This window comes from Salmo salar, chromosome 21, assembly GCF_965601325.2.
Source record: "Salmo salar chromosome 21, fSalSal1, whole genome shotgun sequence".
NCBI classification, from domain to species: domain Eukaryota; kingdom Metazoa; phylum Chordata; class Actinopteri; order Salmoniformes; family Salmonidae; genus Salmo; species Salmo salar.
In genome coordinates this window covers 10,456,352-10,474,943 of record NC_138311.1, presented here as the reverse complement: position 1 = coordinate 10,474,943, position 18,592 = coordinate 10,456,352, and the positions used below count along the sequence as shown (strand labels likewise).

The following is an 18,592-nucleotide window of genomic DNA, read 5'->3' as shown; positions in this document are numbered from 1 at the left end:
GTCTTGTATTGCTTGTAGGCTTAATAAGTTATTATATATTTTTTCAAAGAAGCATGGAGCATCTTTATTTGGACCGTACCGGTTAATGAGCCATGGTCTAATAACATATTCAAAAGATCCAATCTACCTTGTCGATCTGTTTGGAGAATTTGCACAGATTATTGTTAAGTAATAGCATCACACCTTTTGAGTTTCTTTGCCCATGGGAGAATTGTATATCACCCTCCCAGTCCTTTTTCCATACAACTTCATCTAAAATTGTTGAATGAGTATACTGTAAACAATAGATATTTTATTCCTTCTCTTTTAGCCAGGTAAATACTGATCGTCTTTTCTTATTATCTGCTAAGCCATTACAATTATAACTGGCTACACTTATTCTCCATTTACCATAATGAGATACAAGTTTCAATTATATTTATCATAATATATGTTTGTTAATAAAAATAAAAAAGTACCATGATGATTGAGTGTCCATACAGCTGTATCATGATGTTCACACTGCTACTGAGTAAACCTCCAATTGTTCTCCACTATTCCACCCACTAAAACCTTCCCCCATCCCAAGTTGGGTTGTCATCCTAGTGACTGGCAGACCACCCCTGTCCTTGGGCCTTTGAGAGATTGAGACCCATCCTTTAAAAAGAGCACACAGTGCCACCTACAGAACAGAAGCAGATTAACACCCAAAAGCATTTCTACTGCCCTCACCACGATTCTACTGTATACTGTTATACATTTTTTTTTTTTTATAAATATATATTATTATTATATTTTTTTTTTTTAAATACAGTACAATCGTGGTGAGGGCGTTGGAAATGCTATATATATATTGCACATCTTAATTCATTTGTTGGGGCGACAGGTAGCCTAGTGGTTAGAGTGTTGGACTAGTAACTGAAAGGTTACAAGATTGAATCTTCAAGCTGACAAGATAAAAATATGTCGTTCTGCCCCTGAACAAGGCAGTTAACCCACTGTTCCTAGGCTGTCATTGAAAATAAGAATTTGTTCTTAACTGACTTGCCTAGTTAAATAAAGGTAATAATAATAAAACATTTCCACAATTAACTAATAATATGCGTAATAATGTAGGCACTTCATATGAAGGATTGTTATCTATAATTAGGACTGGCATTACAAAAATAACATTGTTTGGCAAGCAATTCATATTTTGTGAAGCAGTTATTGGAATTCATCCTATACTTTCCCTAACATCATTACTCCTTAGCAACAGATGTGGGATACATACACACACTCTCCCCACTGTTTCCCCACTGTTCCCCCACAAACAACCACAAGCTCAGATGTTCAACAGTTGTTCCATCCCCGAGGCCAACTCAAGAGAATACTTGATGCGCGAATGCATATACAGATGTAGATGTTTGAGAAGGCATGCAAAATTGAGCAAGAATGGGGAGATTTGCTTAACCAATGTCAAGTCCTAGCTGAAGGAACGCAGATACACCCCTTTCCCCTGAAACACACACACGCTGGTCCCCCGTTGTGACCATTTTCCCAAGCATCTCTGGGCAATCAAACCTTTTGATTATTTTGTTCTGACCGGGCCACAATAATTTGCTCCCTCTCTGATTGTCCGAGTTTGACCCTCTCCCCATGGGTTACTGCAGCTAGTGTTGCCAGCACTGCCACTACCTGGGTTGGGGTCTCCACTGGAATTCCCACCACCTAAGTAAAAGGTTGTCAAGGTTCTCATTAGCAGCTTTGAGAAAATCCTTGAATATTATGCTCACCCACCTGGGGGCTTTGTCTTTGATGAACCAACCTTGCCAGGCAAACTCAAACTCTTGAGGGGACAGTGCTGCTTTAGTGGGTCTCTGACCGAGTTTATCTTTCTGTCTTGGTTGCCTATAGGATACTTGCAGTGGGCCTATAAAGCAGTGAAGGACTTCTCCTTAGTGTGTGGGTCACTCAGGTTCGGTGTTTAGGGTATTGGGTTGGGGACCGTTCCATCGTGATAGGACAATAAATAAATAGACTATATTTGTAATTTATTTTAAAATGTATATCCCATATCTGCACAAAATTGAAACTCTCTCTTTCACAACTCCTGCTTGCAGACACACGGGTTCCGAAATGTGCAACCATTTTCCTTTTTCACTCACTTAACTCACCACACTTTTCCAATCACAGAAACGCACACCTCATCTTCCATCACAACCATACTTCCCCCACATACCGTGCCTTCTATGTCCTCTGTTTGCTGTGTTTTTATCCCTACCATGCCAACCCAACTTTGGACTTTTTACTACTTTTGTGTTCCAGTTTCTTATATTTGAAGATGTATTATTTCAATAATTGTCCTTTCTTCTAATGATGCATTTATCACAGCTTTGTCTCACTACATCTCAGCCCCGTTATTCAAACACATATAGTATGATCCTCAGAACATCAAAGCAATGTCTCATTCATTATATCGCCGTCTCATTACATTTCAGCTCCATCTCACTTCATACATTGCAATTCATATAAAATGGCATGCTCTTAAACCAAACTATTGTTTATCTTTAACATAACTAAAACCTTGCTTTTGACTCTTCTTCTCACACACAGTCAACCACTCACCCCATGCTGTTTTTCCAATCCAATTTCAGGGACGTTGTTGTTCCCTCTAAATAACGCTACAAACATGGTGCACAGATTCCTCAGATCCATATTGTATCTGGGAGTGAGTTAGCATTTTGTGTGTATGAGTGGGCATTTGGAAAAAATGGGTCGTCGTCCTCTTACCCTAACTATGTTATTATTTTCCTCATACAGGACTTACATTTCTTACAGTTAAAAAATATCAGAACTGCTCACTGCTTTTAACAAGCATGCATGACACACTATAGAAATGTTGCTAAGATACCACCTAATCACAGTTATCATTACAACAATTGCTTTGTTTTCATTGAGTACATGAAACTAGGCTATATGACATGTCATCTTTCCAGGCAGATGGACAGTTCAGACAGGCAGACAGGCAGGCACGCAGGTAGACGGAAGGCAAAGGGATTGGGGGACTGCCAGACAGACAATGTACACATGTAAAAGCACAAACACATTCACACAGACATATAGCTGGCCTACTGTCACACATATAGGATAGGAGGCAGGTAGTAACATACCTGGCTTGCATGGTCCTAGTACAGCACCCTGTTCAATTATTATTAAAATGTTTTACTCCATTACTGTTATATGTGCCTCTAATTGTGACAGCATCAAAACATGACAGCTACAAATCATCTTAGAGACAGGAAAACAATCAGGTACTTGTTTCTTCATGAGTTGGGGTCACGCAGGTCGTCCTCGTGGTGACCTCTTATTGCCTTATTTTGACCAAGATCCAAAAACACAGCCTGGTCACACGGTGCTTTAACTGTGCTTTCATTGTTGGCCTTTTGGTGAACTCTGTCTGCCCTGGCTTTCACATAATGCATCTATTGTGAAGTCATAAGATCACTTACACACATGGGCAGTAGCTCATGAGGGAATTCCACCTTAAAAAATGCATGGATAACATTAAATCACAGAAGTTTAAGTTCTTCACCTTAAAGGGCACATTGTCGATGGTGGGTTCTGTGCCACCCACACAACAGACACTGATTCCCCTCATTAAATTGGAAAAGTCTAATGGTTATGTAAGCACTTACAGTTTTCTCGATTACTTGAACACTGTGAAGGACACTTTTTGGGAAATATTGGATCCTTATTCAGAGATTAAGAATAGTCTCACTTCTATTAAAAGTTTCACTACCATCTTATTCCATTTACTCTTTTCCACAGAAAAAGTTGGCCTATTGATGGTAATAGTTAGTATTTGTTTTAGCCATTATCTAATGAGTGGTGAGATTACCTTCTAATTTGATGATTAAAGATATTATTTTGACAGACTTAGCTGTTTTTGTAAAATGTATCTTAAGGTCTGTAAAGTTGTTTGCAGTTTAGTTGTTCGGATCTGCCTCGATTAGACCAAACCACAAACTTTCTGTAGGCCAACACCTCATTTACTTTTGCGGGGGAACAATCCTTTGTGTGCCTGTTAAACTGGGTTTATTCCTGTTCATAGTTGTAAAATGTCAGATAATTATTTTTTTTTTAAATAGCATTACCGCTACAGCTATCTCTGCCCTCAAACCAGAGGAGTTAGGACCCAATTAACAAGGAACTCTAACAAAAAGCGGACCTTTTTTCGGGTTATAATAACATAATTATATATCTACTACCTTGTGAATTATTATATTAATTGTCTTCAATAACTTACTTTCTTTTTTATGCCGCTTAACAACTGAAGAACAAGTTCACTTTTAACTCAAATGTACACTACTGGTCAAAAGTTTTAGAACACCTGCTCATTCAAGGGTTTTTCTTCATTTTTAGTATTTTCTACATTGTGGAATAATAGTGAAGACATCAAAACTATGAATTAACACATATGGAATCACGTAGTAACCAAAAAAGTGTTAAACAAATTAAAATATATTTTATATTTGAGATTCTTCAAATAGACACCTTTTGCATTAATGACAGCTTTGCACAGTCTTGGCATTCTCTCAACCAGCTTCACCTGGTATTCTTTTCCAACAGTCTTGAAGGAGTTCCCACATATGCTGAGCACTGTTGGCTGCTTTTCCTTCACTCTGCGGTCCGACTCATCCCAAACCATCTCAACTTCGTTGAAGTTTGGGGATTGCGGAGGCCAGGTCATCTGATGCAACACTCCATCACTCTCCTTATTGGTCAAATAGTCCTTACACAGCCTGGAGGTGTTTTTTGGGTCATTGTCCTGTTGAAAAACAAATGATAGTCCCACCAAGTGCAAACCAGATGGGATGGCGTATCGCTGCAGAATGCTGTGATAGCCATGCTGGTTAAGTGTGCCTTGATTTCTAAATAAATCACAGACAGTGTCACCAGCAAAGCACCCCCACACCATAACACCTCCTCCAGTGGGAAATACACATGCGGCGATCATCCGTTCACCCACACAAAGACACCAGACCAAAGGACAAATTTCCGCCAGTCTATTGTCCATTGCTTGTGTTTCTTGGCCCAAGCAAGTCTCTTCTTATTATTGATGTCCTTTAATAGTGGTTTCTTTGCAGCAATTCAACCACGAAGGCCTGATTCACACAGTCTCCTCTGAACAGTTGATATTGAGATGTGTCCGTTACTTGAACTCTGTGAAGCATTTATTTGGGGTGCGATTTCTGAGGCTGGTAACTCTAAAGAACGTATCCTCTACAGCAGAAATAACTGTGGGTCTTCTATTCCTCTGGTGGTCCTCATGACAGCCAGTTTCATCATAACGCATTATGGTTTTTAGGACTGCACTTGAAGAAACGTTCAAAGTTCTTGAAATGTCCCATATTGACTGACCATGTCTTAAGGTAAGGATGGACAGTCATTTCTCTTTGCTTATTTGAGCTGTTCTTGCTATAATATGGACTTGGTCTTTTACCAAATAGGGCTATCATCTGTATACCCCACCCTACCTTGTCACAACACAACTGATTGGCTCAAACACATTAAGAACTTTTTCTGAATTTCCACGTCAATTAAACTGCCTGTTACTCAGGCCCAGAAGCCAGGATAAGCACATCATTGGTAGAATTGGATAGAAAACATTTTGAAGTTTGTAGAAATGTTAAAATAATGTATGAGACTATAACACAATTGATATGGCAGGCAAAAATCCAAAGAAAAACCATCCGGGAATTTGTTTTCTGATTAGCTCCCAGGCTCTTATAATGGAAAGCTATGGATTCTATGTAATTTCAGCTCACAGATTACAATTCCTATGGCTTCCACTAGATGTCAACAGTATTTGTTCATTGTTTTAGGCTTGTTTCTTAAAAAACGAGCAAGAATTTTGAGTTTTTGAGAGTCCCGGTACAATATCAGTCTGTTGGCACGCGATGAAGAGGATGTGCTTAATAATTGTACTTTTCTATTGAACATACTTCTTTCCGTATGAAATATTATAGTTTATTTACATTTTAGGATACCTGAGGATTACATAGAAACGTAGTTTGACTTGTTTGAACAAAGTTTAGCGGTAGCTTTTTGGACTCCTTTGTCTGCATGTTGAATGAGTGGATTACTGAAATCGATGGTGCCAACTAAACTGACTTTTTTGGATATAAAGAAGGATTTTATCTAAAAAAAAAAACATTCATGTTGTAGCTGGGACCCTTGTGATTGCAAACAGAGGAAGATTTTCATAAGTTAAGCGATTTATTTAGTCGCTATTTGTGATTTTATGAAGCCTGTGCTGGTTGAAAAATGTGTTGATGTGGGGCGCTGTCCTCAAACAATCGCATGGTATGCTTTTGCTGTAAAGCCTGTTATAAATTGGGCAATGCAGTTAGATTAACAAGAATTTAAGTTTGCAAACGATATAAGATACGTGTATGTTCATAAATGTTTAATATTACAATTATTCATTTGAATTGCGTGCCCTCCAATTTCACCGGATGTTGTCGACAGGTGTCCCGCTAGCGGGACGCCTAGCCTTATTAAGAAGGATAGAAATTCCACAAATCAACTTTTAAGAAGGCACACCTGTTAATTGAAATGCATTCCAGGTGACTACCTCATGAAGCTGGTTGAGAGAATGCCAAGATTGTGCAAAGCTGTAATCAAGGCAAAGGGTGGCTATTTGAAGAATCTCAAATATAAAATATCGTTTGATTGTTTAACACTTTTTTGGTTACTACATGATTCCATATGTGTTATTTATTAGTTTTGATGTCTTCACTATTATTCCACAATGTAGAAAATAGTACAAATAAAGAAAAACCCTTGAATGAGTGGTGTTCTAAAACTCAAACGCAACAGATTTTCTCCACTGTTCATAGCTTATGAGTTTCACTTCCATCTGACTGATGAAATATGGCCCAATGCTAATTAGCACAACCTCATATTGCATTTGCTTTAATTGATTTTCTGGTTCTGTCATAATATTTATTGTTTAATGTCAATGGGAGTGTAACAGTGCTTTACAACATCCCAAATGTTATTCAGAATTTATTTCCAGATCAGTTTTTAAATTTGTATTATGCATTAGTGACTGAAATGTAATTCTTTAATGCTGTATTTTTTTATATAAATACAATTATGGACGGAACTTTAATTTCCCTGGAATTTCTACTCACTCCATTTAAAATACTTGAATCATTAGTACTCTACAATCATAACAATGAATCCAAATTAAATCATTTAAAAAGGAGCATAAACATCTCTCTCACACACACCATATGATGTTCATGTTCAGAGGAGCAAGTGCCATGAAGATAGTGAATGTGAATGTAAAATAGTGAATGTGTTGGTTGGATGTGCTTTATAAAATATTACATTTTCCATGCTTTGAAATCACCAACATTGCTCAAACCGACAAGCTCTACTGTGGAGTATCATACACCATCTGAGAAATGTTATGCATTTGGGAAGAATTACTCAATAAACACTATTGTGTGAAGAAATACAATTTACAATATAATTATGTTACCCCCTTATGTTGAAGTTGTCCATTCAAAGCCATTTAAAATCATGTGTCACTTGGCCCTATAGGTTAAATGGGTATTATACGCTCTACCTAAATTACTAAGGCTACTTTTTAATTCTCCACATCCACCTGATGATATGCTTGTCACTGATAGGTCATACAATTAATGTCAGTTTACATTGTAGGCCTACACATCATTCCACTTTCCTCTACTACTTACAATGACAGAATAATTTGTGATAATAATAATAACTTTTGGTTTGGTTTTACTCAGTGGCAAGCTTCTGATTGATGTGTGTAATATCTTGAGCTCAACAGGAGTGAGTTAACTTACAGACATAAATAATTTGAGCCTAATCTCACACCTCGCTTAGCACATGTAGATGGGATTGGACCCTTGGAGCATGCATGCTTGTCACTGGTCTAATAGTTGGTAGGACAGAATGCAGCAACAGCAGCCTTATTTTCCCTTCTAACGCACTGAGAAGGCGAACGATATAAAATAAATGCAGTGCCGGCTTTTTGCAAATGGTTAACACTTCATATTACGTTTTGGAGAAGTGTTCACACCTGGCTTTGTTGTTCATTGAAAAATGTCTTGTCCACGTTGATTCAACATAATTTCATTGAAATTACTTGGAAACAACGTTGATTCAACCAGTGTGTTCCCAGCGGGTGGCTTCATATAACATAGATTTATTGTGGTGATAGACAGTTTGATATTGAGGTGGAATATCAACATGATGGGGTGGCAGGTAGCCTAGTGGTTAGAGCGTTGGACTTGTAAATGAAAGGATGCAAGATCAAATCCCCGAGCTGACAAGGTAAAAATCTACTGTTCTGCACCTGAACAAGGCAGTTAACCCACTGTTCCTAGGCTGTCATTGAAAATAAGAATTTGTTCTTAACTGACTTGCCTAGTTAAATAAAGGTAAAAAGATTTTAAAAAAAAGATATGTTGGTCATGGTTGAATAGGTTATGACGGTGTTTGGGTTGGGTTACCTTGTCTGACGTCTGTATAGGTTGCCATGGGATTGTTCCATTTGATTTCAATAACTCATTGACCGCACCCCTTTTAAATTTGAATTAAACTACATATTTGCTCATGGTAGAAGTGGTCATAAAGTTATCGTTTGGACCTGAATGTCAAAACATTTATAAGATAGAGGTGTTCAAAGTTGATCCATTCTACATACCACACCATGCTGTGAGACATCCATGTCTTCATCACTGGAAAAGATAAACGATTGAGTTTGATATAATTTATAAGCTTACAAACAGGGTTGTCAAACTACTGAATTATTTCTTGATTATTAGGATGGCAGGTAGCCTAGAGGTTTAAGAGCATTGCACCGGTAACCAATATGTTGCTGGTTCGATTCCCTGAGCTAACTAGTTAACAATCTGCCAATATGCCGTTGAGCAAGATACTTAACCCTAATTGCTCCTCTGGATGAGATCGTCTGCTAAAATGTAAATGTGAAGAAAAAAACTAGTCATACAAATTCGGTTATTTTTTACCTTTAATAACGTCAATTATCAAAAGACTTGCAAACTCTGATTTTTTTTCATTTCACATATGTTGTAGCTTACGTAGCTTACGTTATTTATAATGACTGATACCAGGAGAAAATCGGACCTCTGAAATCAAAATGGATGGCCCTCCCTATAATTTTACCCGACCCTCCCTGAACCCTTGAAAAAAACAAGCGACCGTTCTCTAGACCCAAAATAATAATTAAAACATAAAGTCGATAGCAGAGAACATGCCTACCATTTACCCTCACTCCTAGGACAGACCAGAGCCTTAGATAGGCCTATGCAGTTTTAGAAACTGTTCATTGTTTTGTAAGCATTACATGGCAAAGTAGTCAGAAGTTTGTGGATTCGCAGACGACCCCGGACAAGGGTAGACGTGAAAAGATCTCCATTATAATAAAAGCACTGCATGAATCTATCATCTTATTTCCGGTCTGAGAAACTAACATTTTTTATAAACGCATTTCATGCATTTTACATGACTGGAGACAAGCAGAATATATTTTTTAAATACCACAACAGAGCATGACAAAGAATGGGTGCATGCTGCAGCACCGTATATATTTTTATTTCTATACATAGTCTAAGTTTGGAACAGTGCGCTCAATTTTTTACAGTCAATACACAACGTATTGACTGTAAAAAATGTGGCGCAACAGAACCAACTGAAGTATCATAAATGAATTAGAGAAAAAGCCATTTGTTTTTTAACACAGCAGCTGCATATCATAATGTTATATCCTGCCTCTTTGGCCCTGTCCGGGGGTATCGTCGAACAGGGCAACAGTGTCTCCTGACCCCTCCTGTATTTATGCTACAGTAGTTTATGTGTCGAGGGGCTAGGGTCAGTCTGTTATATCTGGAGAATTTCTCTGGTCTTATCCGGTGTCCTGTGTGAATTTAAGTATGCTCTCTCTAATTCTCTCTCTTTCTCTCCTTCTCTCGTTCTCTCTTTCGTTCTTTCTTTCTCTCTCTCGGAGGACCATGCCTCAGGACTACCTGGCCTGATGACTCCTTGCTGTCCCCAGTCCACCTGGCCGTGCTGCTGCTCCAGTCTCAACTGTTCTGCCTATGGCTATGGAACCCTGACCTGTTCACCGGACATGCTACCTGTCCCAGACCTGCTGTTTTCAACTCTCTGGAGACAGCAGGAGCGGTAGAGATACTCTGAATGATTGGCTATGGAACCCTGACCTGTTCACCGGAAATTCTACCTGTCCCAGACCTGCTGTTTTCAACTCTCTGGAGACAGCAGGAGCGGTAGAGATACTCTGAATGATTGGCTATGAAATGTCAACTGACATTTACTCCTGAGGTGCTGACCTGTTGCACCCTCGACAACCACTGTGATTATTATTATTTGACCCTGCTGGTCATCTATTAACATTTGAGCATCTTGGGGAGGAGGACCTAGGACCATGCCTCAGGACTACCTGGCCTGATGACTCCTTGCTGTCCCCAGTCCACCTGGCCGTGCTGCTGCTCCAGTTTCAACTGTTCTGCCTATGGCTATGGAACCCTGACCTGTTCACCGGACATGCTACCTGTCCCAGACCTGCTGTTTTCAACTCTCTGGAGACAGCAGGAGCAGTAGAGATACTCTGAATGATTGGCTATGGAACACTGACCTGTTCATCGGACATGCTACCTGTCCCAGACCTGCTGTTTTCAACTCTCTAGAGACAGCAGGAGCGGTAGAGATACTCTGAATGATTGGCTATGAAAAGTCAACTGACATTTACTCCTGAGGTGCTGACCTGTTGCATCCTCGACAACCACTGTGATTATTATTATTTGACCCTGCTGGTCATCTATGAACATTTGAACATCTTGGTTCTGTTATAATCTCCACCCGGCACAGCCAGAAGAGGACTGGCCACCCCTCATAGCCTTGTTCCTCTCTAGGTTTCTTCCTAGGTTCTGGCCTTTCTAGGGAGTTTTTCCTAGCCACCGTGCTTCTACACCTGCATTGCTTGCTGTTTGGGGTTTTAGGCTGGGTTTCTGTACAGCACTTTGTGACATCAGCTGTAGGGCTTTATAAATACATTTGATTGATTGATTCCATGCTATTGTTGTTACAAAATAGATTTGTGTTGACTGTGATTAGGGCATAGGAATATACTGTAAAGGCATCTTCTAGGCTAAATTAACAAACTAGGCATGCATAGCTCACCGCATGATCCTTAAACCAAAGGCAATGTAGAATGACTGTATAGCCTAATAAGGCATTTTCGTTTCAATATTATTTAATTGTAAGTCATGTTTTTTTACAGATCATTTTATACAGCCTAAATAAGAAAAGTATAGACATGTTGTTGAAATGCTGTTGTTGATGTGTTGTTGAGATGCTGAGTGCTCCTGCCACCCTGTAGCGTGTCACAAATGCATCACAATTTATTTCTTAAATGCCAAGCTTAAAAAAAGAAATCTTAAGCTAACAAGCGGTAGGCCTATAGATTTATCAATGTTCTTTAACAAAAGTCACAATACCCTCACATACCCCTTCAGTTCGAGCCCTGATTTGAACTTAACACACCAAGCCCTTCACTGACACCAAGATATTTAAGAAGTGTATGGTGACTGAAGGAATTGGCTGACAAATCTATGGATAGTAGACTATACATTTCTGTCAAACAGGAAGACCTACCTCTTATTTATTGAATAGGAAGAAATACTGTACACTCCAACACAAAGCCCTCTTGTAGTTAGTAGCCTAAAGTCAAATTGAAATGAAGACTGTTTAAATGAATTAGGCCTTCTCGAATTAGCCTAACTTCAGCACCCTTGCGCTGTCCATCTCTGCGGCTGATGCTTTATAGTAATACAAGTTATGTAAATTGCTTGAATATGGCTTATTGTGAGGTCAATAACTCTGATAAATAGCTTCATTGTGGGAAACGAAACATATTGTTTTAAAAACAATTATAGCAGTAGCAAGCTAACCTTTGGTCCTCCTTTTCATCTTCACACTCTCCCTTTCAAACTGAGCAGGACATCAGTAGGCATAGTCCGCACACACAGATATTGAATTTTTGGGACATTTCATTTTTTTCCTGGAAGAAGCCTTTGACTCGCCTCTTGAAGTGCCATTGTACACAGTACAGTCATTGGTTAGGCAAGACAAAATAGTTTACATCAGCAAGAGCTGGGCAGCCCAAGGCTCCATGATTGTGATAGCCTATCCATTGCAGCGCAAAAACCTGGGAAAGAAGTACATTTCCTTGTAAATATAAATTTGCCCTGTTCTTCTCTGAGCATGCTGTTCTTGTAGCCTATAGTATAGGCTATGGATAATTTTATTGAGACCACACTAGACACTCTTCATATTGAACGCCCAGCAGAGAATCAGGGATGAGGGGCAGCATCGGGCACACCGAGATATACACTTGAGAGTACAAAACATTAGGAATACATTCCTAATATTGAGTTGCACCCCTTCTGCCCTCAGAACAGCCTAAATTAGTCGGGGCATGGAATACAAGGAGCCAAAAGCGTTCCACAGGGATACTGGCCCATGTTGACTCCAATGCTTCCCACAGTTGTGTCAATTGGCTGGAGGTCCTTTGTATCAAGAATGGTCCACCATCCAAACTGTTGAGCGTGAAAAACCCAGCAGCGTTGCAGTTTTTGACACATTCAAACCGGTGCGCCTGGCACCTACTACAATACCCCGTTCAAAGGCACTTAAATATTTTGTCTTGCCCATTCAAATCAATTTTTATTTGTCACATGCGCCGAATACAACAGGTGTATTAGACCTTACAGTGAAATGCATACTTACAAGCCCTTAACCAACAATGCAGTTTTAAGAAAATATTTACTAAAATAAAATAAAGTAAACATATAAAAATACTAAGTCAATGTGCAGGGGTACAGGTTAGTCTGGGTCATTTGTACATGTAGGTAGGGGTAAAGGGACTATGCATAGATAATAAATAGTGAGTAGCAGCAGTGTAAAAACACGGGGAGGTTAATTCAAATAGTCCAGGTGGCCATTTGATTACTTGTTCAGCAGTCTTATGGCTTGGAGGTAGAAGCTGTTAAGGAGCCTTTTGGACCTAGACTTGGCGTTCTGGTACCGCTTGCTGTGCAGTAGCAGAGGGAACAGTCTATGACTTAGGTGACTGGAGTCTTTTACAATTCTATGGGCCTTCCTCTAACACCACCTAGTATATAGGTCATGGATGTCAGGAAGAATGGCCCCAGTGATGTACAGGGCTGTACACACTACCTTTTGTAGCGCCTTACGGTCGGATGCTGAGCAGTTGCCATACCAGGCAGTGATGCAACCAGTCAGGATGCTGTCGATGGTGCAGCTGTAGAACTTTGAGGATCTCGGGACCCATGCCAAATCTTTTCAGTCTCCTGAGGGGGAAAATGTGTTGTCGTGCCCTCTTCACGACTGTCTTGGTGTGTTTGGACCATGATAGTTTGTTGGTGATGTGGACTCTAAGGAACTTGAAACTCTCGACCTGCTACACTACAGCCCGTCGATGTGAATGGGGGCCTGTTCAGCCCTCCTTTTCCTGTAGTCCACGATCAGCTCCTTTGTCTTACTCACGTTGAGGGAGAGGTTGTTGTCCTGGCACCACACTGACAGGTCTCTGACCTCCCTATAGGATGTCTCATTGTTGTCGGTGATCAGGCCTACCACTCTTGTATCGTCAGCAAACTTAATGGTGTTGGAGTCGTGCTTGGCCATGCAGTCGTGGGTGAACAGGGAGTAGAGGAGGGGACTAAGCATGCACCCCTGAGGGGCCCCCGTGTTGAGGATCAGCTTTGCAGATGTATTGTTGCTTACCCTAGAGGGAGGTGTTAAGTCCCAGGGTCCTTAGCTTAGTGGTTAGCTGTGGGCACTATGGTGTTGAAGCTGTAGTCAATGAACACCATTCTCACATAGGTGTTTATTTTGTCCAGGTGCGAAAGGGCAGTGTGGATTGCGATTGAGATTGCATCATCTGTGGATCTGTTGGGGCGGTATGCAAATTGGAGTGGGTCTAGGGTTTACAGTAATGATGGTGTTGATGTGAGCCATGACCAGCCTTTCAAAGCACTCCATGACGTGAGTGCTATGGGGCAGTAGTCATTTAGGCAGGTTACCTTCGCTTTCTTGGGCACATGGACTATGGTGGTCTGCTTGAAACATGTAGGTGTTACAGACTCAGTCAGGGAGAGGTTGAAAATGTCAGTGAAGACGCTTGTCATTTGGCTCTGAGTACATGTCCTGGTAATCCGTTTGGCCCCACGGCCTTGTGAATGTTGACCTGTTTAAAGGTCTTGCTCACATCGGCTACAGAGGGCGTGATCGCATAGTCGTCCAAAACAGCTGGTGTTCTCATGCATGCTTCAGTGTTGCTTGCCTCGAAGTGAGCATTAAAAGGCATTTAGCCTGTCTGGTAGGCTTGTATCACTGGGCAGCTTGTGGCTGGGTTTCCCTTTGTAGTCCATAATAGTTTACAAGCCCTGCCACATCCGACGAGCATCAGAGCCAGTGTAGTAGGATTCAATATTAGTCCTGTATTGACACTTTGCCTGTTTGATGGTTCGTCTGAGGGCAAAGCGGGATTTCTTATAAGCGTCCGGATTAGTGTTCAGACGCTTATAAGAAAGCAGCAGCTCTATCCTTTAGCACGGTGCGGATGTTGCCTGTAATCCATGGCTTCTAGTTGTACGTACGGCCACTGTAGGGATGACGTCATCGATGCACTTATTGATGAAGCTGGTGACTGAGGTGTTATACTCCTCAATGCCATTGGATGAATCCCAGGACATATTCCATTCTGTGCTAGAAAAACAGTCCTGTAGCATAGCATGTACCACGTCATCTGACCACTTCTATATTGAGCGAGTCACTGGTACTTCCTGCTTTAGTTTTTGCTTGTAAGCAGGAATCAGGAGGATAGAATTATGGTCAGATTTGCCAAATGGAGGGCAAGGGAGAGTTTTGTACACGTCTCTGTATGTGGAGTAAAGGTGTTCTAGCGTTTTTTTTCCTCTGGTTGCACATGTTACATGCAGGTAGAAATGAGATAAAAACAGATTTAAATTTGCCTGAATTAAAGTCCCCGGCCACTAGGAGAACCTGCTTCTGGATGAACATTTTCTTGTTTGCTTATGGCATTAAACAGCTCGTTGAGTGCGGTCTTTAGTGCAAGCGTTGGTTTGTGGTGGTAAGTAGACATATACAAAAAATATAGATGAAAACTATCTTGGTAGATAGTGTGGTCTACATCTTACCATGAGCAATACCTCGAGACTACCTTAATATTAGACATCACGCACCAGCTGTTATTGACAAATAGACACACACCCCGACCCCTCGTCTTACCGGATGTTGTTGTTATGTCCTGTCGATGCAGGGAAAACCCAGCCAACTGTATATTTTCCGTGTGGTCGTTCCGCCACAACTCGGTGAAACGCAAGGTAATACAGTTTTTAATGTCCCGTTGGTAAGATAGTCTCGAACAGAGCTCATCCAGTTTATTCTCCAGTGATTGCATGTTGGCCAATAGAACAGATAGTAGAGGCGGGTTACCCACTTGCCGACGAATACTCACAAGGCACCCTGATCTGCGTCCTCTTTCTTTTCTTCATGTGAATTACGGGGATTTGAGCCTTGTCAGACTCATTAAAGAAAACAATTCGGCCAGTCAGGTGAGTAATCGCTGTTCTGATATCCAGAAGCTCTTTACATTCATGAGAGACGGTAGCATCAACATTATGTACAAAATAAGTTTCAAACAATGCGAAAAAAACACACAAAATAACACAATTGGTTAGGAGCCCGTAAAATGGCAGCCATCCCCTCCGGTACCATTCTTCCAATCTTTTCCACCTGAAATTCCTCAAACATACCAGTAAATGTCATGGATGTAAGCTTGTTATGGTGCTTTGGGGTTTGGTGAGGTGTGGTTTGAGTTACATTACATTATACATTATAATCATTTAGCTGACGCTCTTATCCAGAGCGACTTACAGTAGTGAGTGCATACATTTCTTTTTTGTACTGGCCCCCCGTGGGAATCGAACCCACACCCCTGGCGTTGCACACACCATGCTGGCGTTGCAAACACCATGCTCTACCAACTGAGCCACAGGGAAGCCAGTTGCCATATTGCATCTATAAGTTATAGGCGTAATTCCCTCACACATTAGGGAAGGGAAATCATTTAACTGCTTTGTATAGGGGAGACATTTCCCCCCTGGCATTGGTTTACATATATGCTGCATGGCTCCCTAAGGTGGAGTGGGTGGAAATGAAGTTGCGTTACAGTACCTGACGAAGTGTTGTTGCAGTGACACCATCTGCTAATATCCTTGCTGAGCCTCGTCCTTCTCCTCTCTCCCCACGCCCAGATGTTGTTTGTTCTCCGGCTAGGCTTTCAGATCGCTCAGGCTATAAGAGGAATGAATAGCATAATAATTTAATACAATGAAAAAATATAGTAGGCTATATATGTTCACTTTTTTCACCAACATAAGAAAAAAACTACTGTTGATACTGTAGATGAACTCCACAAATATGTGTAAAAGCCCCATAGTTTACAGGTTGAAGGTATGACAAGTAAAACTAAATGCATGCTCTTCAACCGATCGCTGCCCGCACCTGCCCGCCCGTCTAGCATCACTACTCTGGACGGTTCTGACTTAGAATATGTGGACAACTACAAATACCTAGGTGACTGGTTAGACAGTAAACTCTCCTTCCAGACTCACATTAAGTATCTCCAATCCAAAATTAAATCTAGAATCGGCTTCCTATTTCGCAACAAAGCATCCTTCACTCATGCTGCCAAACATACCCTCATAAAAGTGACTATCCTACCGATCCTTGACTTCGACGATGTCATTTACAAAATAGCCTCCAACACTCTACTCAGCAAATTGGATGCAGTCTATCACGGTGCCATCCGTTTTGTCACCAAAGCCCAATATACTACCCACCAAAGCCCCATATACTATATTTCACTGGTCATCCTCAAAGCCAATTCCTCCTTTGGTCGCCTTTCCTTCCAGTTCTATGCTGCCAATGACCGGAACAAATTTCAAAAATCACTAAAGCTGGAGACTCATATCTCCCTTACTAACTTTAAGCATCAGCTGTCAGAGCAGCTTACAGATCATTGCACCTGTACATAGCCCATCTGTAAATAGCTATCCAACTACCTCAACCCCATATCGTTATTTTTTTTTTTAGCTCCTTTGCACGCCAGTATTTCTACTTGCACGTTCATCTTCTGCACATCTATCACTCAAGTGTTTAATTGCTAAATTATTTATTTTATTTCGCCACTATAGCCTATTTATTGCCTTACCTCCCTAATCTTACCTCATTTGCACACACTGTATATATACTTTTTTATTGTCAAATCAAATCAAATTGTATTTGTCACATACACATGGTTAGCAGATAATGCGAGTGTAGCAAAATGCTTGTGCTTCTAGTTCCGACCATGCAGTAATATCTAACAAGTAATCTAACCTAACAATTTCACAACAGCTACCTTATACACACAAGTGTAAAGGAATGAATAAGAATATGTACATAAAAATATATGAATGAGTGATGGCCGAACGGCATAGGCAAGATGCAGCAGATGGTATAGAGTACAGTATATACATATGAGATGAGTAATGTAGGGTATGTAAACATTATATGAAGTGGCATTGTTTAAAGTGGCTATTGTGTTATTGACTGTACGTTTGTTTATTCAATGTGTAACTGTGTTGTTGTTTGGTCGCACTGCTTTGCTTTATCTTGGCCAGGTCGCAGTTGTAAATGAGAACTTGTTCTCAACTGGCCTACCTGGTTAAATAAAGGTGAAATAAAATAAAAAATAAAAAATGACTACATCCCAACTCATGACATTTGGAAAAATGCCTTTAGGGAGGAATGCAGATGTGGCCATATCTTAAAATAAGAGTTGTATCTGCCAGCAAAATTAGTCTGGCAAAGGACGTTTTATCGGAAAAACATGTCTAGGTTCCAGAAAGGGTTCTCCAGCTGTCCACATAAGAGAACCCTTTTTGGTTCCAGGTAGAAATATTTTGGGTTCTATGGACAGCCGAAAAAACGTTTTAAGTTCTAGATAGCACCTTTTTTCCCTAAGAGTGTACCAACCAAACTATTTCCTGTGAAAATAACTGTGTAGAGCAGATAATAAGTTACAAGACAAATCACTGATGAATGACGCGTTTCGTAACCATAATTCATCTAATATTTGTTTTTAAAGAATATGCCTAATTTGTATGCGATTCACTCCACCTGATGTTGGCTACAGTATTTTTCCTTATTATTATTTTTTACAGCATCCATCAAAGCAACATCAAGATGCTGTTGGGCTATTCTTCATTCAGAGTTGCTCATACTTTTCTAAACTGAAGTTTTGAGAGTTTTGTTAACAGGCCTAGAAGTTCAATAACAAGCAGCACAGAGTTCAAACAAAGTCATATGAGCGTAGGCCTACCCTACTACTTTGAAAACAGATAGGCTCCCATGCTTGTGACACTATTTTCCCAAGGCTTACGTTTCGGCCATTATT

General features: G+C 40.3%; 1 protein-coding gene across 1 annotated transcript in view; it reads right to left on the bottom strand.

Moving 5' to 3' along the window:
• The window catches only part of LOC106581696 (nck-associated protein 5), a 157,725-nt gene that overhangs the window by 102,636 nt on the left and 36,497 nt on the right, over positions 1–18,592 (bottom strand). Inside the window, exon 2 of the mRNA XM_014163934.3 lies at positions 16,327–16,446. Within this exon, the coding sequence (XP_014019409.2) occupies positions 16,327–16,355 (29 nt within the window). The 5' untranslated portion in view covers positions 16,356–16,446. The remainder of the gene's footprint in view (positions 1–16,326; positions 16,447–18,592) is intronic.